This window comes from Procambarus clarkii, chromosome 39, assembly GCF_040958095.1.
Source record: "Procambarus clarkii isolate CNS0578487 chromosome 39, FALCON_Pclarkii_2.0, whole genome shotgun sequence".
In the NCBI taxonomy this organism is placed as follows: domain Eukaryota; kingdom Metazoa; phylum Arthropoda; class Malacostraca; order Decapoda; family Cambaridae; genus Procambarus; species Procambarus clarkii.
In genome coordinates, this window is record NC_091188.1 from 39,655,394 (window position 1) to 39,680,139 (window position 24,746).

General features: G+C 40.5%; 2 protein-coding genes across 3 annotated transcripts in view; one reads left to right on the forward strand and one right to left on the reverse strand.

The window, feature by feature from the left end:
• Oseg5 (intraflagellar transport protein Oseg5) overlaps positions 1–5,545 on the reverse strand; it is a 43,426-nt gene extending 37,881 nt beyond the window's left edge. Inside the window, exon 1 of one of the 2 annotated variants that reach the window (XM_069338402.1) lies at positions 5,494–5,545. The gene's annotated coding sequence lies outside the window, so the exon portion shown is untranslated. Of the gene's footprint in view, positions 1–5,306; positions 5,367–5,493 lie in introns of those variants that run through there. The other variant, XM_045745780.2, reaches the window with a different exon arrangement.
• A 42-nt stretch (positions 5,546–5,587) lies between these two features.
• Positions 5,588–23,111, forward strand: Ttc26 (tetratricopeptide repeat domain 26). The gene is made up of 11 exons (XM_045745781.2): positions 5,588–6,319; positions 7,012–7,149; positions 10,104–10,301; positions 10,454–10,662; positions 11,798–11,990; positions 15,989–16,144; positions 18,056–18,166; positions 18,925–19,122; positions 20,958–21,066; positions 21,243–21,483; positions 22,857–23,111. The coding sequence occupies exons 1-11, from the start codon at positions 6,317–6,319 to the stop codon at positions 22,966–22,968; spliced, it is 1,668 nt and encodes a 555-aa protein (XP_045601737.1). The 5' UTR covers positions 5,588–6,316; the 3' UTR covers positions 22,969–23,111.
• The last annotated feature ends 1,635 nt before the right edge of the window (positions 23,112–24,746 follow it).

The following is a 24,746-nucleotide window of genomic DNA, read 5'->3' on the forward strand; positions in this document are numbered from 1 at the left end:
CAGAATTATATGAACATGTTTGCTGATGATGCTAAGATAATAGGAAGGATAAGAAATTTAGATGACTGTCATGCCCTTCAAGAAGACCTGGACAAAATAAGTATATGGAGCACCACTTGGCAAATGGAATTTAATGTTAATAAATGTCATGTTATGGAATGTGGAATAGGAGAACATAGACCCCACACAACCTATATACTGTATTATGTGAGAAATCTTTAAAGAATTCTGATAAAGAAAGAGATCTAGGAGTGGTTCTAGATAGAAAACTATCACCTGAGGACCACATAAAGAATATTGTGCAAGGAGCCTATGCTATGCTTTCTAACTTCAGAATTGCATTTAAATACATGGATGGCGATATACTAAAGAAATTGTTCATGACTTTTGTTAGGCCAAAGCTAGAATATGCAGCTGTTGTGTGGTGCCCATATCTTAAGAAGCACATCAACAAACTGGAAAAGGTGCAAAGACATGCTACTAAGTGGCTCCCAGAACTGAAGGGCAAGAGCTACGAGGAGAGGTTAGAAGCATTAAATATGCCAAAACTAGAAGACAGAAGAAAAAGAGGTGATATGATCACTACATACAAAATAGTTACAGGAATTGATAAAATCGACAGGGAAGACTTCCTGAGACCTGGAATTTCAAGAACAAGAGGTCATAGATTTAAACTAGCTAAACACAGATGCCGAAGAAATATAAGAAAATTCACCTTCGCAAATAGAGTGGTAGACGGTTGGAACAAGTTAAGTGAGAAGGTGGTGGAGGCCAAGACCGTCAGTAGTTTCAAAGCGTTATATGACAAAGAGTGCTGGGAAGACGGGACACCACGAGCGTAGCTCTCATCCTGTAACTACACTTAGGTAATTACACTTAGGTAATTACACACTGTGTGATATATTAATGATAATAAATGCATATAGTCCACCGCCAAGCAGCACATGGTCAAAGGAGGAGCTAGATAGTAAACATGAAGGTCTTATAACAATAATGAGAGAGATTATAGCGAGAGCGGATAACGATAGATCACGACTGTTGATAGTCGGTGACTTCAACTTGAAATCCATAGACTGGGAAGCATATGAAGCTAAAACATTAGATTTTTGGACCTGTAAATTTGTAGACCTCATCCTGGAAACATTTTTGAGATTTTTTGAGATATATACAAGAGTTGTTACATTCTTGTACATTCACATTCACAAGAGTTGCACATTCTTGTATCAACATGTTAAACAAGCTATGAGGATGAGGGAAGGGGACGTTCCCTCCATGCTAGATTTGATATTTACCAGGAAGGAGGAAGAGATATTTGACATTCAGTACCTTCCTCCCTTGGGTAAAAGTGACCATGTCTTTTTGGGAATAAAGTATGCAATGCGTTATAAGCTGGAAGAAAATAAGGAGGTTGAAGCAGTTGAAAAACCAGACTTCAGGAGAGGACATTATGGTGACCTTAGAATTTTTTTTAGTGAGTATAATTGGACAGACTTGATGTTAGGCAAGGAAGTGAATGAGATGTATGTCAAGTTTTGTGAAATATATGATAAAGGCACAAAAAAATTTATACCAAAACAGAGATGCAGAACTAGGAAACAGGATGGGTTCAATAGAAATTGCGAGAGGGCTAGAGACCAAAAGACACAAAAATGGAATCAATACAGGAAGAGGCCGAACCCCCAAACATACCAGCGATACAAAGATGCGAGAAACAACTACACGGCAGTGAGGAGAGAGGCAGAAAGAAATTTTGAAAAAGGGATTGCAGACAAATGTAAAACAGAACTAGGTCTATTCCATAAATTCATAAACAACAAATTGCAGGTAAAAGATAATATTCAGAGGTTGAAAATGGGAAATAGATTCACGGAAGATGAAAAGGAAATGTGTGAAACACTAAACGAAAAGTTCCAAAGTGTGTTTGTACAAAATGAAATCTTTAGGGAACCAGATACAATAAGAATTCCAGAGAACAACATAGAGCACATAGAGGTGTCTAGAGACGAAGTGGAAAAAATGCTCAAGGAGCTCGGTAAGAACAAAGCAGCTGGCCCAGATGGCATTTCACCATGGGTTCTGAGAGAATGTGCATCTGAGCTCAGCATTCCACTTCACCTGATCTTTCAGGCATCCCTGTGTACAGGAATCGTAGCAGACGTGTGGAAACAGGCTAACATAGTTCCAATCTACAAAAGTGGCAGCAGGGAAGAGCCCCTCAATTATAGACCTGTATCATTGACAAGTGTAATAGTGAAAGTATTGGAAAAACTAATCAAAACTAAATGGGTAGAACACCTAGAGAGAAATGATATAATATCAGACAGACAGTATGGTTTTCGATCTGGAAGATCCTGTGTATCGAATTTACTCAGTTTCTATGATCGAGCCACAGAGATATTACAGGAAAGAGATGGTTGGGTTGACTGCATCTATCTGGACCTAAAAAAGGCTTTCGACAGAGTTCCACATAAGAGGTTGTTCTGGAAACTGGAAAATATTGGAGGGGTGACTGGTAAGCTTCTATCATGGATGAAAAATTTTCTGACTGATAGAAAAATGAGGGCAGTAATCAGAGGCAATGTATCGGAATGGAGAAATGTCACAAGTGGAGTACCACAGGGTTCAGTTCTTGCACCAGTGATGTTTATTGTGTACATAAATGATCTACCAGTTGGTATACAGAATTATATGAACATGTTTGCTGATGATGCTAAGATAATAGGAAGGATAAGAAATTTAGATGATTGTCATGCCCTTCAAGAAGACCTGGACAAAATAAGTAGATGAAGCACCACTTGGCAAATGGAATTTAATGTTAATAAATGTCATGTTATGGAATGTGGAATAGGAGAACATAGACCCCACACAACCTATATATTATGTGAGAAATCTTTAAAGAATTCTGATAAAGAAAGAGATCTAGGGGTGGTTCTAGATAGAAAACTATCACCTGAGGACCACATAAAGAATATTGTGCAAGGAGCCTATGCTATGCTTTCTAACTTCAGAATTGCATTTAAATACATGGATGGCGATATACTAAAGAAATTGTTCATGACTTTTGTTAGGCCAAAGCTAGAATATGCAGCTGTTGTGTGGTGCCCATATCTTAAGAAGCACATCAACAAACTGGAAAAGGTGCAAAGACATGCTACTAAGTGGCTCCCAGAACTGAAGGGCAAGAGCTACGAGGAGAAGCATTAAACGAGGTTAGAAGCATTAAACATGCCAAAACTAGAAGACAGAAGAAAAAGAGGTGATATGATCACTACATACAAAATAGTAACAGGAATTGATAAAATCGACAGGGAAGATTTCCTGAGACCTGGCACTTCAAGAACAAGAGGTCATAGATTTAAACTAGCTAAACACAGATGCCGAAGAAATATAAGAAAATTCACCTTCGCAAATAGAGTGGTAGATGGTTGGAACAAGTTAAGTGAGAAGGTGGTGGAGGCCAAGACCGTCAGTAGTTTCAAAGCGTTATATGACAAAGAGTGCTGGGAAGACGGGACACCACGAGCGTAGCTCTCATCCTGTAACTACACTTAGGTAATTACACACACACACACACACACTGTTGATTGACGGTTGAGAGGCGGGACCAAAGAGCCAGAGCTCAACCCCCGCAAGCACAACTAGGTGAGTACAACTAGGTGAGTACACACACACACACACACACACACACACACACATTAGGCTTGCATCAAGGTCCCACCAAGGTCAAACTACTGTACTGACCTTTCCCAGAACGCAACACCACAATGGGTGCTTAACTCCCAGGCACCTATTTACTACTAAGTGAACAGCGACACTAGGTGAAAGGAAACGTGTCAAGCCATTTATGTCCTACCTGGGAATTGAACCTGGGATCACCGACTGAGTCAAAAACGAAGCCAATTGTACTACGAGACCCTTTGAAATGTCAATCTGGTGGGCTACCTAATAGCTCTCTGATGCTACAACCTGCATGTAACCAAATCTTGTGACCAACATTTTTTTTTACATTTATATTCTTGGATATAGGATATATTAGACAGTAGGATATATTAATCATTTGATCAATTTCCTTAGATATATCGTCCTCAGAATTAACTAATTAAGTGAACAAGATCATCATTACTTTCCAATCATTTTCTCCACCTGGAAATGGTCCTTTGAAATTAGATTGCTATCAATATAAAATTGACTAAATCTGTGCAAACACTTCATGCAAATGAAAGGACCCAGTCTATGGAACGCGGTCCCTAATGAATTAAAAAGTTGTCCAACCTATGCTTTATTCAAAAGTAAAACCAAAAAGTAGCTAATTTCATCCTCATAGTTTCCTACTTTGTGCTCTAAAGTAACACTGTATCTTGTGCTACCCACTCACTCAATTTTATCACACTGAACTTAAGACATGCAACCTCATCAGTGTAATCACTACCATTAATTTATATTGTAGTTATTAGGGTAAACTCAAATTTTGCTACAATGTACCTATTAATAATCTTACCTTTATAGCATTTGTTAGCATAAAGACCTGCCCAAAACACTACGTGTGTTAGTGGCTTTGCAGGAATGTATGAACACTAATATTATGTACTCTCACAACCCAATATACCCTCTTGCAAGCAAGCAAGCAAGTAAAGATATTCTTGCATGAGGGTAACTCATTCAATACAATAAGGTGGCAGGTTAGTTTCCAACTAAATAAGCACTGACATCAGTTCAGGTTGCCAAAATACCTATCACAAGGAGGTTTATTTGGTACTATTTATTAGTTTATTAGTTTAGTGGGGAGTGAGCACTCCCCACACAACCTTCAAGACGGCTGTCACAGTGCTTTCTTCTTTCCGATATGTGCAGGTTTGCATGTATTCCTCGCAATGACTGCACGAGTGGTTATGTTGAAAGATGCGACACTTGCAGTCGCGAATCAATGTTAGTAATTTGGCAGAGGTTGGAAGTTATCGATGTCTTCGATTTATGTGAGGAGGATGACAAAAAAATAAGCATATGAGTGGAACATGACTCAGGATGGCAAAGATGAGGAGTTGTGTTGATGGTGATAGCTAAGTGTTGCTGTGCTATGGAAAGTGTGGAGCTTAGTTAAGAGACTTGAGTTTGGGAGTTAGTTGCAATTCAAAAAGGTTAGGTTAGGTTAGAGTAGGGTAGGGTAGGGTAGGTTAGAGTACGTTAGATGAGCTTAAGTAACGTGAGGTTAGTGTGTATAATGTTAGGTTGGGGTAGTGAGGAGGGTAGAAATAGCCCTAAGCTACTCTATCCTTTTGAGATGTATTTTATTGTCTCAATAAACGTACTTGAACTTGAAGTTGTGGCGGCAGTGTTGTTGTATCGAGGGGCGCCGCAGGAATGTCAACACTGGCGTTCAAGTATGAAGTAAAATCAACAGTATAAATTTTGTATAGAACAATATGCATTATAATACCGAGGGAGACAACGAAATTATTAGAAGCTATCAAATGACAGATCTAAAAGAATTCTTACCTAAGGCATGTTATGTGAGAGCAACGTTGGATGGAATAGTAGTGTACGTATTAAGGCTATAGTGAATGTGGGTTACCATGACGACGGGCCAAACACAACACGGCCCTGACGTTCCTGAGCCTGGCCTGTGGCCGTGTCTCCTGCCGTCTCCGCCACACTCAGGACCTCCAGCAGGAGAGGGGAAGTGGTGTACAGTCACCAGCAAGACGAACCATACAGAACCTTCGCTTATCATCTCTGTCACACTCACTTTACCACACTCAGGACCTCCAGTAGGAGAGGTGAAGTGGTGTACAGTCACCAGCAAGACGAACCATACAGAACCTTCGCCTATCATCTCTGTCACACTCACTTTACCACACTCAGAACCTCCATTAGGAGAGGTGAAGTGGTGTACAGTCACCAGCAAGAAAAACCATACTGGACCATCGCCTATCATCTCAACGATACTCACTTTATCACACTCAGAACCTCCAGCAGGAGAGGAGAAGTGGTGTACAGTCACCATCAAGACGGACCGTACAGGACCATCGCCTGTCATCTCCACGACACTCAGGACCTCCAACAGGAGAGGTGAAGTGGGGTACAGTGCCCAGCAAGACGAACCATATAAGACCATCCCCTGTCATCTCCCTTACGCTGCTCTCTTCCCAAGGAAGAGCCTTGTGCTTGTGGGCCTTGTGCCCCAGGTTGGGAGAACCTGACAGTTCACTCCACATAAGACGGAAATAACAAGCAGATAAAATAATCTCTGCACATATTTTTTGCAACTGAATATGTCTATTTAAATTTGTAAGAAGAACACAATCACAAATAAGAAATCATGGTAAGTTGTGATTCTATGTATTGTAAAGAGTAACACCAATTTTTAGGTAGACCATTTTATTTTGTTTTTTCACATTTTTTTTCTGTAGGAGCTCCTTGAATGTTGTAATTTCTGTTATTTCTTAAGAGTGGGTTATATTAAGGCTCTGTTAGAACAGACACATAATGAATTAAGGAACAAGTTAGAAGACATCATTCCATACCAGTTCTTTCAAATGTCAAGTATAATAATAATTATAAATTTTTAGGGGGAACAGGCAGCCAGTGTTATACATGTTAGGATTATATAGATGTCCCCCCAAGGTCGAACTACTAGCCTTCCCCAGGATGCAACCCCACAACAAATTGACTAACTGCCACGTACCCATTTACTGCTAGGTGAACTGTGCATTAGGTGATAAGAAATGCACCTAACCATTTTTGCCCCACCTGGAATTTGAACCTGGAAATCCCAATCGTGTGTTAAGAATGAACCTGACAGTACTGTACAGCAAGGGGAGGGGATGATCTTGATAAAAGCCAAAATGTGTATGAGTACACGTTGACTTCCTGTCCCCTGACACAATTGAATTAAAATTGAATTAAATCTAACTTAACAGATTTTTGTTTGTGCTTATACAATAATTTCATGTTTCTCTCATAAATCTTAAATATGTAATACTGTATAAATAAAATAATTTTACATTGTTTCAGATACTGTCACGTGCAAAGCCAGCCTTGTCATCAAATGCTGCAACAGAGGCTAACTCTGGCAGCAACAAGAAAGTGCTGCCAAAGTTAGAAGATTTCCTTAAGAAGAGAGATTTTACAGGAGCCATTACTCTATTAGAGGTACAAATTACTTTTAACTAAATTATGAGTACCATCAAAATTTGTTAATGTAAATCTTATTACCTATCCCTATCTGCCCTTTTCTTTCATCTCCCTCACCTGTCATTTCTTATTGCCTTACCACTTCCTCTCTCACAGTACAGTATTGTATACAGGAGCCCCAAATTGCATCTTGCACTTGTGCTCCCTCTCATGAAACTCAACACGTTCTTTCACTGCCCCGTATTGAGTGTAAGCCCCTTCTACATTAGTGAACGATTTTCACAGTTAAACACTGTACATATTTTCTGCGGGCAGCCCCCTTGAGGGTCCCTAAAACTACTATCACTGATAGTGTACCAACTACTTAGGTCACATCATCCACCGAGTTCTGTAGGCCTACCGGGGACCACCTGGTGCTGGTCTGGGTGGTGAGGGGGTAGTACTAACTAGTGTTTGAACGTAGACTATGAGTGTGTACATAGTTCCAATCAGAGATGCAACTGTTGTCAAAGCAGTTGCTTATTTTGGTGTGCTCTATCTTTCTAGTGGTCTTCCCTTCAATATTATATGGTGATCATATAACCCCAGACTTACCTTTGTCCTTATTGAATGGGACCAGATTTTGGTTCTGATCTCTAATAAGCACTAGTGATTCGTTATAGCCTGGTACCCAAAATTTGGAAGAGTTTGGATGGGTATCTTGGAGGACCAAGGTACCCACCAGAAAGAGGCATTTCATGGCATTTATGCTGGAGTTTCTTTTGTGCACATATCATTGATAGTCTAAATGAATTTTTAAAATCGGTTATCTGCATATTTCATCACAATTAAATACTGTACCTGGTTGCATTTCTCCATACTGTTTTTCATGCAATTTATAGTATGTTGTAGTAATGTTAATACATATGTTGTTTGTCTCAAACTTAAATTATTTCCATCCAAGTTTTATAAAATCACAATTTTGTAGTAGTAGTGGATTTTTATTGTTGCTAAGTCTGTGTAAACTTTCTGGAGGAACCAAATGCTAGCTCCTTGAAGCTATCTCACTGAAATGGCTCCTCCAGTGTCATGCCATATCAGCCATAAGAGTCTTATAGTCCTATATAATAGTGCATCAGGGACCAGAGCTAGAACCTGGTCTATTTTGTCAGGTGGTTCCCTGACAGAGGCACAGGAAGCAAGGAATTGTTACATTCACCCTCACTGAGAAAATATCCATGAAGTAACTAAAGCAATACATACTCGAGTAAGGTGATCTTGCCTTCTCCTCAGTGACTAGCTCAGCCATAATGTCCAGTTCTACTGGCCTGGTGCCCAAACCCAGGCTTATTTCTGTGATTTTGCCTCTTTCAGCAAATTGGCTAATGTCATACACAGCTAGTTTGATATTCTTCACCAATATTCTCATCTGGATATTTCTTTCATAAATCTGCCACCATTTGTATGTGGTGTAGGTGGTTGAGTTGTTCGTGTCCCACCTGCGTCTTCTTGCAGTGGCAGTATGAAGTTTCTCGGCACTTCTTTCACCTGTGTATCTCTTCGTCACATTTCCGACTATGTGTGTCTATTCCAGTAGTTTTGTCCTGGTTGTTTGTTGATCAACATTGCTTGCTTATTACTGTTCAGCTTTGGCGAAACTGTTCTTGTTGGCCTTTCGTATCGATGTCTCCTTGGTGTCATTTAGCACCATGACTTAATGATGACATTTTGAGACTTAATGATGTGTCATGCTTTCTTTCACCTCAGGCAGGCTCATGCTCTTCCTGAGCTGTGTTGGTCTCTGAACAAGATGTTGGTGTTTTTGCTCTCCTCTTGTTTCTCTGTTGCCCCTTTGGTTCAGGATACGTTACTTAAGGCTCTGATTTTGTTGACCCTTGCCTGTGGTTGTCAGGTGGGGGAGCTTCATGCTCTCCTCTGGAGTCTCAAGTTCTGTTCTTTTGGCCCTGGTGGGTGGTTTCTTTGTTTCCAGCCTTCTCTGTCCTTTCTGGTGAAGAAAGAGATGGTTGGCTTTCCATAGAGTTCCTTTGTTGGTTGATGATTGGTTTGTCCAACTTGGATGCCTTATTTGTTGTCTGGTTGTGGTGGTTCTGTGCTACCTTGGTGCCACCCGCACTGCTTTTAGTAAATGCAGTTTGTTGGCCCATTCACCTTGATTCTGCTGGTTCCAAAGTTCATTAATCAAAGGTTGTCTGTGGTGTCATAAAGTCTATCCAGCCAGTGGTCTACTCTCGGTTCCATGATCTTTGCAAGTTCACAGCTCTTTTCGCTGTGTTCTCTAACATGTCATAGACTGATATTTGGGCTTGGGGCTTCTAGAGAACTAATAGGGTCCTTGTGGCTCACTACTTTGTCAATGTACCTGGTCTCCGTTAGGCTTGCATTGCCCTTGGCGAGGTTTCCCACCCCAGCATCTTGTTTTTATGATTTTCATCTTTGCTCTCCTCCTCCCTAGTATGTTTCATGTTTTCCTTGTTTTCTGTTATTAGTTCGCTTCAGGGATCCATTGTTTGAATCCTCCAGAAAACCTACATTGAATGTTATGAAATGTCTCTTTCTGGTAGGGTCTTGGTAGCTCCCCAATTCTCTCCTTTTTAACAGGTGTGTCAGTTCATGGTATCAGCTCTGGATTTAGGCAAAGGTGGCATGGACACCAGGAGCTTCTGGTGGTGTTGCCACTTGTTGGTGGCTAGTCTAATTGGGGTGGTTTATTTAACCTTGCAATTATCTGTATTGCTTCACTTACTTCCTGGATGTTTTCTCAGTAAGGGTGATCGTAACAATCCCCCTACTTACTGTGCCTCTGTGGGGAATTGTCAGGTACTGGCTCTAGTTCGTGGTAGACCATAATACAGAACTACTATGGCTGCTGTGACTCAAAAGGAGGGAGCCAGCTCAGCAGGATAGCTTCGGGAAGCCTCCGAGGCCCTACCAGAAAAGAGACGTTTCATTATATTCAATGGGGCTTTTTTCAGTTTCAGCGTAGCAGTGGTAACACCAATGAACTCAATGATCAGTGGATTGGTTATTGCGCATTCCACTTGGGCGACTACAAACGGGCATTGATAGAGTTTCAGACCCTGACTCTGCAGCATAAAAACCCTGCACCTGAAAACTGGATCAGTCTGGCATGTTGTTACTTTTACTTAGGGATGTACCCAGAAGCTGAAGAGGTGAGTTTTATTTTCATATGTTAACCTTTTTTGTAATATAGTACTGAGTTATTTTATGTAAAAGATAACAACAAAGATTCTTGTGTATTTAGTTATCTTCTGCTATGATTATTTTTAGTATCATATTACTGCAGATTGTTTCGTGTCTTTAGGCAGCAGAAAAAGCTCCGAAATCTCCTCTTCGAACAAGGCTATTTTTTCACCTGGCCCACAAATTTAATGATGAAAAGCGACTGATGATGCATCACCAGCAGCTAGAAGATGTAATCGAGGACCAGCTCAGTTTAGCCTCCATACACTACCTACGGTCACACTATCAAGAGGCTATTGATATATATAAGCGTATATTACTTGATAACAGGTTAGCCAAAGTATATACCTTGTCACTCTTATTTGTGTATATATTTTCTTTACATTGCTACAGTATTGGTAAAATGGGTATTCTTGGAGAATATCTATACTAATGTGTTATCCAAGTCACAATGTAATGATGTAATTGAATGTCAAAATTCAAATTCAGGTAAAGTACATACGCTATCTATCTATCACACTGATTCAGTGCCATACTACTAGGTGCCATAAGTCACATCAGTCACTCAATCTACCACCAAGTATCCTTTGTGGTGGAGTGAGTTAGACTTGGCACTGTGTTCCTTCTCTAGAGTGATGATGGAACCACTTGTAGAGACTACTGTTAAGGTGGGTATGAAAGTTACATCAACATGGAGGGTGACATGACTCCTGGGTGGAATATATACTCTACGATCATCTGAGATCCCTTCTCTTGTTTCTTAATGATGTCTTTTCTTGTTTCTACTAAAAGTGCAAAAAATAAAAATAGTGCACAAATATAATCGACAGAAAATTACTATGTACAGTCGATTTGGAATTCACCACAAATTCTTACATAAAACTGATATCCAAGGGGTGCAATTCCTTATGAAAATAGAACCACTGTTAGGATGATTTCATTATAAACAAGTCTGAATTTATAAGTTACACTATAAAGTACTTAGCATACAATGGATCATTATTATTTCCCTGTGTCACTTGTCATGAGGGAAGGAGGCATTTACTCTGGGAGAAGAACGTAAATGAAGATGTGTAGGATATTCCAAGTGTCGCCTGCCCATTCATGCAACTTTCCACGCTCAACAGCATTACAGAATAATTGTTATAATCATCTGTTGTTGCTAGATGTTAACCCCCTGCACTGCACACCTGTTTTAGGCAAAAACTTCAAAGTGCAATTGTTAAGGACATATTTCTGTTGTTTTTATAAATGTTCAGATAAAGTTAATGTCAAAATGTTCCCAAACTAAACCATTTTTATTTCAAAACACAAAGTGTAATGAAAACATTAAAAAACATTAAAATATAGCCTAATAAAAAAAATAACAACTCTCAAAACGACATTTGTTGGCTGGCGCAGTTGAGGGGTTAAACTTGTTTTGGTTTATTTAGATAACGTCACATATTCTTATTTCTTCCCTTAGAGAATACTTGGCGTTGAATGTGTACGTGGCTCTGTGTTACTACAAGCTGGACTACTATGATGTATCACAGGAGGTACTGGCTGTTTACCTCCAACACTATCCAGACTCTCCCATTGCTATCAATCTCAAAGCCTGTAACCATTTTAGACTTTACAATGGGAAAGCTGCAGAACAAGAACTAAGAACATTACAAGTGAGTCCTTATTCAATGCAGTAATGTTTAGTGTTTGCCTAGTTTTAGTAAAGGAATAATGCCATCAGTACAGTTATCTGTGTGTCTTTTCAAAATTTGTCATTGTAACTACGGTAATTTTAAAATAATATATAGATAACTTAAATGTTTGTATACATCAGCTTTGTTTCTCAACATGATGCTTGTGCTTTTCTGGTAGGGCTCCCTCAGTTTACTGCTGGTCCAGCCAAACCTTTGGTAGATGCAGCAGACTTACTTACAGAGAGAGGAGCTCCTGAAACCCAGCCTTACTTACTGAGAGACAGGGCCAGAATCTGGCTCTTTATGAGATAAAATTGAATGTAATGAAATGCCAATATCTGGTAGACCACCGGTGGCTGCCTCAATCTATCTCGCTGAGATGGCTCCTAACTACTAGATCACATCAGCCATGGAGTTCTGTTCAACCTACTATGGACCAGAGCCAGAATCTGCCCCATCCCCCCCCCCTCACAGAGGTGCAGGAAGCAGGTGACACTCCACCTCCTCACCAGGGAAGGCATCCAGAAAGTCAGTGAACCAATACAGACCATTGCCTCCTGGTAGCCTCGTCTGCAATGGTTCTTTACACAGTAAATAAGTCTAAGGCCTCTTTTCAGCCAACATATATATATATATATATATATATATATACAAATAATATAAAATAATGATGTTTATTTAGGGAAAAGTACATACTGTATACATAAAGAGATACAAGAAGAATACAGAATTGGATTTCTAGGTAGAGCAAGTATGTAATATACCTAAAGCCACTAATACGCACAGCGTTTCGGGCATATCATTTCATCACAATTTAAAGTACATACTGTATATTTAATCACATTGACAGTAAATAATAGTTCCAACAAACATAAGAATTGGAACCACATTTAAAAACCACAGCTTAGTCCCTATAATGTGCCATTCACTCAATGGACAGATAAATCTTACCTGAAAATGAATCTTTTCCTTAAGATATAAATAGGCTTTCATTGTGTCATTCATGGCTCATCACTCGTTATTCTAACCTTCAAAAATGGTTATGAGTAAATCTACACATCACCTTTGACATTTCCAATAGTCTAGGCTATTTGTTATCTGCAATTTTGCTTAATACAAGGTGGGGGGGGGGCCATGTGCTTTTAAGCTGTACCCTAGAGCACAAACTATCGAAACCCAGCCTTTACTGCATAAAATATTGTTATGATTAAGGTATTTTGTAGGATTAAGTACTACTTAGGTTAGTGCATAATGTTTCAAACAGATGCAATTGTTTTATTAGTATTAAGTACAGTAGTAAGTCATGCATTCGAGAACCGGTGTGACATCATCGTCTGATGTCAATAAATGCCATGTGGATTACATGTTCGTTTCTCTTCCCAACTAATTATAACAGTGGTGACGAGGATTAACAGTGGATGCAGAGAGCCTATGTTTTTATTTTTTGAGAGCCTGATTTTTTCTCAACACAATTTATACTTTAATCTCAATTAGTATTAAGTTTTAGTTTTAGTATTTTTCCTGCCCGAAACGCTTTGCGTAATAGTGGCTTTAGGCATTGTATGTACTAGCTCTATCTATAAATCCATCAACTTTTGTATTTGACCTTGTATGTATGTACTTTACCTGAATAAATATTTGTATTTGTATGTACAAGACAAGGTGAGGAGCATAGAGGGTAGAGTACGTCATGTGGATGAGTGAAAGAACTTGGACAACAGTGAGTTGTGTTTAACCTATGGCCATGGCTACTTCATCACTCATCCCAATGGAACCGTTTGATGCTACCAAGATCTCACTAGACCTGTGACTGTGCCTGCTGGAAGCAAATTTCAAGTATCATGGGATTAAGGAAGACAAAAACAAGAAATTGGTACTTTTAGTTTTATTGGGTACAGCAGTATATAGTGTCCAGGGTAACGTGTGCACTCCAAAGCTACCACACACTTCAAGACGAACAAGAACTTCAAGAACAAGAGGTCATAGATTTAAACTAACGAAACAAAGCTGCTGGAAAAATATAAGAAAATTCACTTTTGTAAACAGAGTGGTAGATGGTTGGAACAAGTTAGGTGAGGAGGTGGTGGAGGCCAAAACTATCAGTAATTTCAAAGCGTTATATGACAGAGTGCTGGGAAGACGGGACACCACGAGCGTGGCTCTTATCCTGTAACTACACTTAGGTAATAACATAAAGACCTATGAAGACCTGATTACCCTGCTTAAATGTCATTATATAGTGAAACCTTTATATCACATCAGTTTGATGGATTTCCAGAGGAAGACAAGATAGCAACAGGAATTCTTACAGGATTTATATACAGAATTGAGGGCGTTGGCTAACAACAGCAATTTTGGAGCACAGTTTGACTGCTGGGTGAGGGACCAGATGTTCATATCAGTAGAAAATTAGATTTTCCATAACCTTGTGGCAGAAAACTTGGATTTACAATCTACGGCTTTATGGACAGTGTTAGAGAGGATTTTTAAATCTTAGGATTAAAGTATTTTGTAGGATTAAGAACTACTTAGATTAGGTGCATAATATTTTGAACAGGTGCTCTTTTGTTTTATAAGTGTTGTAAATAGCAAGTCTTGTATCCAATAACCGGTGTGACATCATCATCTGCTGTCAATAAACACCATATGGATTACATGTTCGTTCCTCTTCCCGCCTAATTATAACAAATATAAAAAAGCCCAGGTGAATGGAACAAATATAAAAGTCACTAGAGTATGCTCTATAATAATCCTTATATTTAAACATCAAGCATCACCACTTAAGGTGTTGGTCACCTTGACCTTGGTTCCATTCGCATCCCCTCTTCCTTTCCTGGTGGGCCAGTTTCGCCCTTGTCCTCCCTCTCTGCTTCTGACTCCGAAGCATCTGAGGGTTGTGGAATCAAGGCAGGGTTTAGCTCGGGATGTGGCTTAGGGTGATCTGGGGCTTGCCCCTTCTGATACAGGCATGGTGGCAGTTGAGTCTCTCAATTCTGCCAAGGCTTCTGGGTCTTCCCAGCCGACCTCTTCCTTCGAAGCCTTTTTCTTGGACTCCACTTTTTCTTCCTGGGTGGTGGGTATGGATGCAAGCTCAGCCCCAGGGGCCCTCTTCTGCAATTCCCAGGCTTTGGGAGAGTGGGATTTGGGTCTTTGGAACCCGTTTGGCCTTTTGTGGGCCTTTGTGCCTTCTGTGAAAAGTCTTTTGTTACAGAGTGATGGGTTTTCTTATCTCCCTTCCCTTTATGAGTTTGAGTTAAGTGCGGCTCCCCTAGGGTTCACTTCCGTGTACCTTTGGGTTCTGCAGACTTGTCCTTTCAGAGGTTTCCTTCCTTCCAGGTTACCCCAGTGGAGGTTTGGGAGGCCCTTAGTGCGTACCTCCTGTGCAACCCGGTTTATGCCTCAGTTATGGAATCTGAACTGAACTTCCTTTAAGTTCAGTTCTTTTTCCTCGTATTGGGTGCATTATAAGGTTCTGGAGTCGTCCTGGCTAGTGGCCTGTTCTTTGTTTTTGATTAGGGCTTGGCACAGGTTTTGCTTTTGTCGTGCATTTCTTGAGCCTTCAAGAACTTTATTCTGATTGGCTCTCGGAGAATGTTGATATGCTTGGTGAGGTTCCTCTTGTGGAGTTATGGTCTCTGCTGGTTTGGAGTTGGCTGCCCTCCTTAAGCTGTATACTCCGATCCTCCTGGAGACAGTTTTATGTTTATCACCTCCCATTATATTCGTTATTTACTTTACCATCATCACTACATGTACAGTACTGCCTAAATACCCAGAAATTTGTACTGTATTATCCTACAATTTAAGTTTTCATAGGAATTCTACTCATAATTATATGTCTTGTACTGTACCTATTTTGCCATATTGCAAATAATAATGATTTTGGACCTGTTAATGTCTTTCACTAACAGTCTGAAAATCAAATTTTAAGTATGAATAATATAAAACTGAATATTAAAAAGTTAATTATTTTATAGGATGTTACATCATCACCATTGACATTTGCCCAAGATCTGGTGCGACACAACTTAGTGGTTTTTCGAGGTGGTGAGGGAGCTCTTCAAGTCCTTCCTCCACTGGTTGATGTTATTCCTGAGGCCAGACTGAATCTTGTGATTTACTACCTTAAACAGGTACTGTTTACATATTTTATTACTTGTCTGAAAATGTTTGGGTTCATATTATCCTTGCATAAGTTAGTAATTACAGCTCATACAGCATTTTCTCTTTCCTTCAGATATTCTGTTTTGTTTTCATGCTTTATTTAGTAATTATATTCTAGTAATTGCCATAGCTGTTTTGCAAAAATATAGTTGTTATAGAATAATCATTCTACATTGCAAATTGCAAATTTTTCCACTCAAAACCATGTAAAAATTCACTAAACCAACAGATATGTTTTAACAGATTGCCCAGCATTTCATATCAGAGTGAATAAAATCAAAAGAATGCAATTATGAATGCAGCAACTCTCATACATACCAGGGGGATTTTTTAATAAGAGAAAGAGGAAAAGAATGGCAAGAAATGTCCATCACCTCGGCCAATGCTAGACAGGACTCAGATAATGTGGCACCCCTTCCAGGACCACAGATACTAACACCAAGTAAAACCCCAGCACTACCACAAATACTGTCACCATTCACATTCTGTATGGCTTGTAGACCTGGTAGCAGCTTGTAAATCCCTTATTGGCCTGTTCTATCAACTGCTTGCTACAGGATTAATGAAAACACCTATTCTTAAAAAGGTGGCCCACCAATTTACTACATGGAATGAAACTAAAAATAATATAACAAATAAAAGGAACAGGAATCAACACTTGACCACTGCTAAAATATTATCACCATCACCGAGTTATGATGTGCAGTACATTAATATAATACTGGTAATACACTTAATCACTGTTAAACCAGACATACAAGTGTGAACATTTGTGATGATTGTTCTTTGTGTGAACCAAGCAAAACAATATACTTGGAGTAGCCGACACTCCCCATCCAGTTTCTCCAGATCCAACAACTGCTCACTGGAGTCGCCCTCCGACTGACTAGGGAAGGCGCCCACACACAAATGCTGCCAACCTATCGTATTCTAACAACATGATCCTCGACTAACTCTTCTAACAAACACTGCCATACATTATTTAATGAATAATAAATACATGAAATATTAATAGAAATAATATGCTTATATAATAGTACTTCCAGAGACCACAAGCCAGAACCTGATCCCCTCAGAGAGGCAAAGGGAGTGATGGCCCATAAACATTTTACATTTAAAGTTTATCATCTTTGCCGTTATCCAGGGAAACACCCAGAAATGTAGACATATCAAAACAGATCACTGTATGGTTTAAAAATGAGACCTCAGTCCTCAAAATGTCAAAAGAACTTTCCCCCAATAATAAAACAAACAACCAAAACTTTGTCAAGCCAGCCCCCTGGTAGTTAGTTCCACTTAACTAGGGAGGAGGGAGCTGGGCTGACACTAATCAGTTCTAAAATTATGAAAAAACTGCCAACCTGAGGGAGGGGGGGGGGTATCAAGGAGCCTCCAGGGCTCGGCCAGAAACCTGGTGTTTCATTACATTCAATGATGGTATTTTACATTAGTACAACATTTATAATGGAAACTAGAACAGTACTTAAGTAATTATTGTACTTTGAAATTATTTCTCACCACAGGTTTTGTGATTAGAAGAAATAATTTCAAAATCCAAAAATTACTTTGGTACTACTCTAGTTCCATTATAAATGTACTACAGTAATGTAAAAAACCAGCATTGAATGTAATGAAACACCAGTTTCAGGGTAAGCAGCAGTGGTTCCCTGAAACTATTACAATGATTCAGTGCCATACTACTAGGTGCCATGATTCACTGCAGATTCACAGCACAATACTGTACCTGTATATTAAAATGCAGCAATTAAATTTAGTTATATTTCATCAGGTGGTGATGCGCTACCTTCGGTACTAGTACTATACGCTACATTTCCTATTACATTACTATTTGTATAATTTTATTCAATCTTTTTATACAGGATGAAGTACAGGAAGCTTATGCTCTTCTCAAGGATCTGGAGCCAACTGTCCCACAAGAATATATTCTTAAAGGGGTAGTTAATTCTGCCATAGGACAAGAAACTGGTTCAGTAAGTGTCATTGATGTTCTTTTAACATGTCTCAACAATGTTAAAATGGAAATATCTTAAATTTATCATTGTAGTTATTAAGTTAATTTCCAGTTATGGTCAAAAACCCTTTGTAATCTATATTAGCTTAGGGAGGTGATTGGCCCATGACACTAATCATTTGTTTAAATACTGCACTCCACATATGGTACAATATTTTGATTTGCATCATAGTAAGATTTACTATATTGTTTCAGCTACCTGCACATGAACTTGAATTGCTTCTGGAAATTTGCATATTTCAGTGTCAAATAAAGTTACACTATACAAAATGCTCCTTTCTCTAGTTGCTGTGCAAATTCTGCCCAATTAATAAATATCCATGATTGATATCTTTTGTATAGCAACAAAGACCCTGGCATGTAGAAATTTACAAATCTCTGGTTTAAAGGTTGACTCTGCTGTCAGCATTAGCAGACCATCAAATGGTGTTGTATTGTGTGTGTGTGTAGTCAAAGAATCATCATTGGGTTACCTTACCTTGCGGTTACCTTGCGATGATTTTGAGGCTTAGCGTCCCCGTGGTTCGGTCCTCGACCAGGACTTCTCATTGCTAGACTGGTCAACCTGACTGTTGGACGTGGCTGCTCGCAGCCTGATGAATAAATCACAGCCTGGTTGATCTGGAAAGATAGTTTCTTTGCAATATTGAGTGTATCATTAGGATCTGCAGTTAAGATACTAATTCTTGGTAAATTACAACTTTAAAACTTTTGCAGCGAGAAAATCTGAAGATTGCCCAGCAGTATTTCCAGCTGGTGGGTGGGAGTGCCTCCGAGTGTGACACCATTCCAGGAAGACAGTGCATGGCATCATGCTTTTTCCTTTTGAAACAATTTGAGGATGTTCTTCTTTATCTAAATTCAATAAAATCTTACTTTTACAATGATGACACGTTTAACTTCAATTATGCTCAGGTAAGAATGATGAATAATGTTTGTTATTCAGTCTTTGTTTCAAAGGAATCATAAAATGCTGTTAATGTCTATATCTATGAAAACATTTATTCATGTACTGTATATAGTTTCTATAACTTATGTGACTAAAATCAGGCCATTAATTCAACAGTAAATGTATTTTATAAATTATTTGGAGCTAAGAACAGATGGTTGCTTCTTTAGCCGATATATCCTGTTTCCCCAGTGTCAGTGCATCATTCTCATATTTATAACAGAGTGGAAGTTATGTCAAGTATATATATATATATACTATGTATATATACTATGCCCCTTCATGGGCAAGCCACAAAGCTTCAAGCTAAGTGCCAGCCAGTCTTGGACTTGGTTGCTCTGTGGTAATTTGCTTTATGTGTTGCTGCCGTTTTAGTTTAGGCTTCACATTCTGTTTTGATTTCAGTTTGTTGAGTGGGCTTGGCACATTTGGCATTTCAGGCTTCATGTACTCAGGGTCTTTCTTGTGTGTCCACAAACACTGCCCTTGCATAGCCAAAACTTCCCTTCTCGGGTGTGTTCGGGTGTTCGCCACGAGAGGCCTGACCACCGTAATGGGAAGCCTCACCTTCAGTTATTCAGAAGTAGAGGATTCCTCTGTTTGAGCTCCCCCCCTTGGTTGGGGCATTCTTTGGTTGTGTTGGGGGTACACTAGGGTTTGCATGCTTGTTTACATGGCACTCCATGGTCGCCTCCTGTAGCCTGGAGGTTTAAGCTGCAGTTGGTGTCTGTTTTTCCGGTAAACAGCCCCAGACGCTGCAGTATTTGCATGGTTTCATTCCTTCAAATCCTGGAAATCCCCTGCAGGTCTCTCTCTCTTCCCTTATTTTCTAAAAGAACATGGTCATGTTTCATGATGTGTTGTACATAGTCTTATCACAGTCAGGGTCTTCTGTGACATTATCACAAAATAATTGTAGTTATTTATTGTCATTATTAAGTGATGTTATGGGCACAAGTTGCATAGCAGTGCTGAGAGCTGCTGCAGCTTGTGCTACTCATGGTCATCCTCTCAATACTGAGGTCCTCACACCCCAGGGGTGCCTGCAAATTTTTTCCAAGATGGCATCTGGTTTACAGAAGGCCTGGAGAAGAAAATGTTAGCCCTGTGTATTTGCAGGGACTTTTAAATCTTACATAGTACTTTAAGTCATCCCTCAGATGATCCTCCACCATCTCCTTTGAGATGGAGAAGATGGTGATGCGTCAGTGGGGGAAGGTAGCAATGCGCTATCGGTGGAGGATGGTGATATGTCAGAAGCAGGTGGTGGCTGGTCATTTTTGGTGTCAATGGTTACGTTTGATGTGGGAGATGATGGATTAGTGACAAACATCTGTGGCTTATCATCGATGTTACTGGCTGCTGTAGAAGTCAATGGTTTTGGGTTTTTCATTTTCTTAAACTGTTGAAGCAATTAATATCAACTGTTTGAGAGGCAATTGCTGGGCTGGAGACTTTGTCAGGATATTTTCTCAAAGTACTTTGCACAATTATTATCATCTTTTCCAAGTAAATTTGCTTGTAGGGTTCTAGGTCATTTAATAAAAATGTTGAGGTTTTTTAATATATCTCACATTTGTCATATATGAACAGGTTATGTTACTTTTTCATCAAGTCTGAATGGGTTCTGTGTCTTCTTCCTATCGTGGTCCCCCGGCAGGCCAATAGAACTTTGTGACTGTTGGCGCAGTAGTTTGGCACTGAATCAGAGTAACAGCGTCTGGGGCTCTCCCAGAAATTGGCATTTCATTATATTGAACGCTGGCTTATTGCATAATATATTTTTAGTTTTCTTGAACAGGCCAAGGCTGCTGTGGGAGAATATAAGGAGGCAGAAGAAGTTTTCCTTCTTATACAGAATGAGAAGATTAAAAATGACTATGTATTTCTGTCATGGCTAGCCAGATGTTGTGAGTTTTTGCTCTAATATGACTACAAAGTTTAATTTAAGAAGCGATTTTATGTGTAATACATTGATATTTCTCCACATCAACCTAAAATTTTATGTTATTTTACTGAATATACAATACCACTGATTATATCTGTTTTGAGTTTTGACATTGATATTGTTGTTATATTTTCTCAGATATCATGAACAGTAAGCCAAGACTTGCTTGGGAATTATACCTCAAGATGGAGACATCGGCAGAGGCTTTCAGTTTGCTGCAGCTAATTGCCAATGATTGTTACAAGATGGGCCAGTTCTACTATGCAGCAAGAGCATTTGATGTTCTGGAGAGACTTGACCCTAACCCTGAGTACTGGGAGGGCAAAAGAGGGGCATGTGTAGGAATGTTCCAGATGATAATTGCTGGTAAAGAACCAAAGTAAGTTTATAACTACAGTATACAGGAGAATGAGTTAGGTTAGTTACTCATGCAGATTTGCATACATTTGGATCTAGTATGGAGGAGGTCAGTTCTGTTTGTCTGTACTGTGTTGTCTTGTCTGACAGTCTGTGGCACAGACTTTGTACAACCTGTGCATCCTGACAGCCTGACTTCAAGAAAGTGCTGGGAGGAGGAGGATGGGGTAGGATTGAGCGATAGCGAGGGATGGGAGGGTGGTAGATGGAGGGAGGGCAAAGGTAGGATGGGGGTACATGGTGGTATGGGTCGAGAGAGTTTGTCACCAGATGTTGGGCTTATCTGAATGGGGCTCCTTCCCATATAGTCCAGATAAGAGCTCATACAGTACTGCATAAGTTTTAAAACTCCCACAGGTACATGGGGGCTAACATCAGCTTATTCAGGCCTCCGGTAAACAGATGCCATCACGGGGTAAAAAACAAGGGCACCTCTCCTACGTGTCAGGGTCTCAGTACTGGGAGAGGTAAGGTAATTATCAGGAGAAAATGCTAAGCCATTATGACTAAACAACACTTGGCAGTACTGAGAGTGTGACCATACGGAGTGCATGCAGTACTGGAGGAGCCTGCACTAGTTTTGTGAATTTTTGATTGTTTGTTTACACCGTTGGGAAAGTTCTTTTGGTTCTCAAGGCTGTGGTCTAGCTATAACCAACAGTGGTCTATTTTGGTTAGCTGACTTTCTGGGTGCTTTCTTTTAGGTGATAGACATGAATAAATCCACAGTAATTTTATCTTAAGTGCCACCACTCCCTGCTCCTCTTTTGAGGGGGCCAGGTTCTGGCTCATGATCCCTGGTAGGCCTAAAAGAACTTGGTGACTGATGGCACCTAGTAATTTGAACACTATCAGACATAGCTTCAGCCAGAAATTGGCATTTCGTTACATTCAACACTGGTTTTTCTTGCATTATGTATGATGAAACATTTAGTGAAACATATCATACAGGATTATTGGAATAGAGACAGCTTTGTCCAACCCCAATTTTTGGGAGAGATATGTCTAGTGACGGGTATCTTCTAATTCTTAGGTGTCTTCATTTTAAGAATAGTGATAACAAGATTGCAAATAGACTGAGGAAAGTGAGACATGGGATCAGTGACCTGAATGAAAAGTACAAAGATTGCTACGTATCGGGTCAAGAGCTATTGATTCATGAATTGCTTGAACTTTTCAAGGGACATTTTGAAAAGGACAAGCTAAATTGTACAGTACTGTACAGTAATTTTTATACTACAGTGACTGCAATTTTTACCTTATTGTTTTTTGCATTTTTCAGAAAATCCAATACCATATGATCTTACCATTCAATTTTTTTTGTCATATCTATAGAGACTCACTTGGTGACATCTTGCAACTGCTTCGCAACACTGCTAATCCACAAGTGGAGGGAATTATCCGCGTCATCAAGAAGTGGGCGAAAGACAATCATATTCCAGTGTAACATTTGCACACTGATATATATACTGGTCAAATTATCTTAATTAATATACTCTCTGCAAGTACTATATATTAGTGAGTCTTCAAAACTGTTAACTATCTTTTGTATGTTTGATGCATTATTTAAATATATACAGTACGAGTCCATGTGAACTTTTATTTGAGCCAAATTTCAAATAGCATTATAATGTTTATCCAGATTTTTCTGTGGTGAGCCCCTACGGCTCCCTGGAGCTTATCGGGCTAATGTATGTTATGTTAGACCGGGACATTAGCTATGGAGTTCAGACCTACCAGGGACCAGCGCCAGAACCTGGCCACTTCAGAGAGGTTTCAGGGAGCAATGGCCCTGGAAAACCCCATATGGGTGGGGGTTTTCCTTATCTGCCATCGACCGGGGTTAGGCACCCAGAAAGGTAGGCGTAACAAAACAAACCCCACATGGTAAGAAACTACAACAAAAACCGAACAGAGAGGTAGAAAACTCCCTACAATCCCAAGGAAAACAATCAAACAATCAATTTACTGCCACGCTGGTCATCCGCGCAGACCTCCCCTCCCCGGGAGGGGGGGTCCTCGGACCTCACTACACCGGCTGCCTTCAGTTCGCAAGCTAGTGTCAACCGGGATAGACGCTTCTCTGGTCTCAAATTCCTGGGCGGTGTTTGCCTTGTGTGACGTTCTCTGCTGTTTTTGTGTGGTGTGCGGTGGCCAGGAGTACTTCATCAGTACCGGGGCTGCATGCGCCTAGGGGCTTCCTTCCCTAGGCGCCCTGTGAGTTCTGCCCTTGCGTGTCGGGGTTATCTTGTCTGGGGCATTCGGGAACCGCTCACGTAGAGGTTCTTGCTGCTCGGCATTTGCCTCGCCCTTGGAGCCAGCTGGGGCTTGGGGCCCTTGTTTGGCCTTGGGTAGGGAGTGGTATTGTGCTGGTTAGGGCATCAAGGTGTTGCGCGGCCTGCCACCTAAGCGGCGACCGGTTCCTGTTGCCTCTGGGGACGGGGTACTTTTGCGGGGTTTTTCTTTTGTTTTGTTTGCCTGGTGGAGGTTCTACCTCGTGGGTCCATAGTTTCCCTGGTATTGTTTTGGTGGCCCTCTGCTAGGCCCCCGTGCTTGTACACGTCCCAGGGGTTTTCAGTATTATCATTTACCCTTGTTTTGTTTGGGTTTCTTAACTGGTTAGCAACACCTTGCCCGGGCTTCCCGTAGTTGCTAACCTACGGGCCCTGGAAACCCCTGTTGGGGCTCGGGGACCCATGGATGTGTCTCCCGAGTTCCACCCTGCCTTGTGTGGGTTTGAAGGTTGCAGTGTGCCCTTGTCTCAGGGTGACAGTCACCTGTTTTGCCACTCTCATGCTGCCTGTTGGGTCAATGACACCTTTGACCCGGAGTCTTGCGAGTCATGTTCTCTGCTTGTGCTCCAGTTTTACTTTGAGGATGTTCCTATTAGGGTACAGGCAGCATCAGCATTGCATGTTAGGTTTAGGTTATTGCAACGTGCTAGGTTGGTTTCCCACCCGGATGCCCCGAGGCTGCCCCGTTTTGGCTTTAGGGACCCTGACCTGGGGGCATTGGTCGCTATGGCTTTGGCTCCAGTCGCGCTCCCTGGTCCTTCCCCTGTGGTTCTTCCTGCACCTCCCTCCGTGTCCGGCTCCGAAACGTCTGAGGGTTTCGGCCTCAGCACAGGGTTTAGTTGGTAGTGAGATTCAGGCTGCTTCGGGGCCTGCCCCATCCGGGTCGGGGACGGAGGCATTTGAGCCGGTTTCTCCTGCCAAGGCTTCTAGG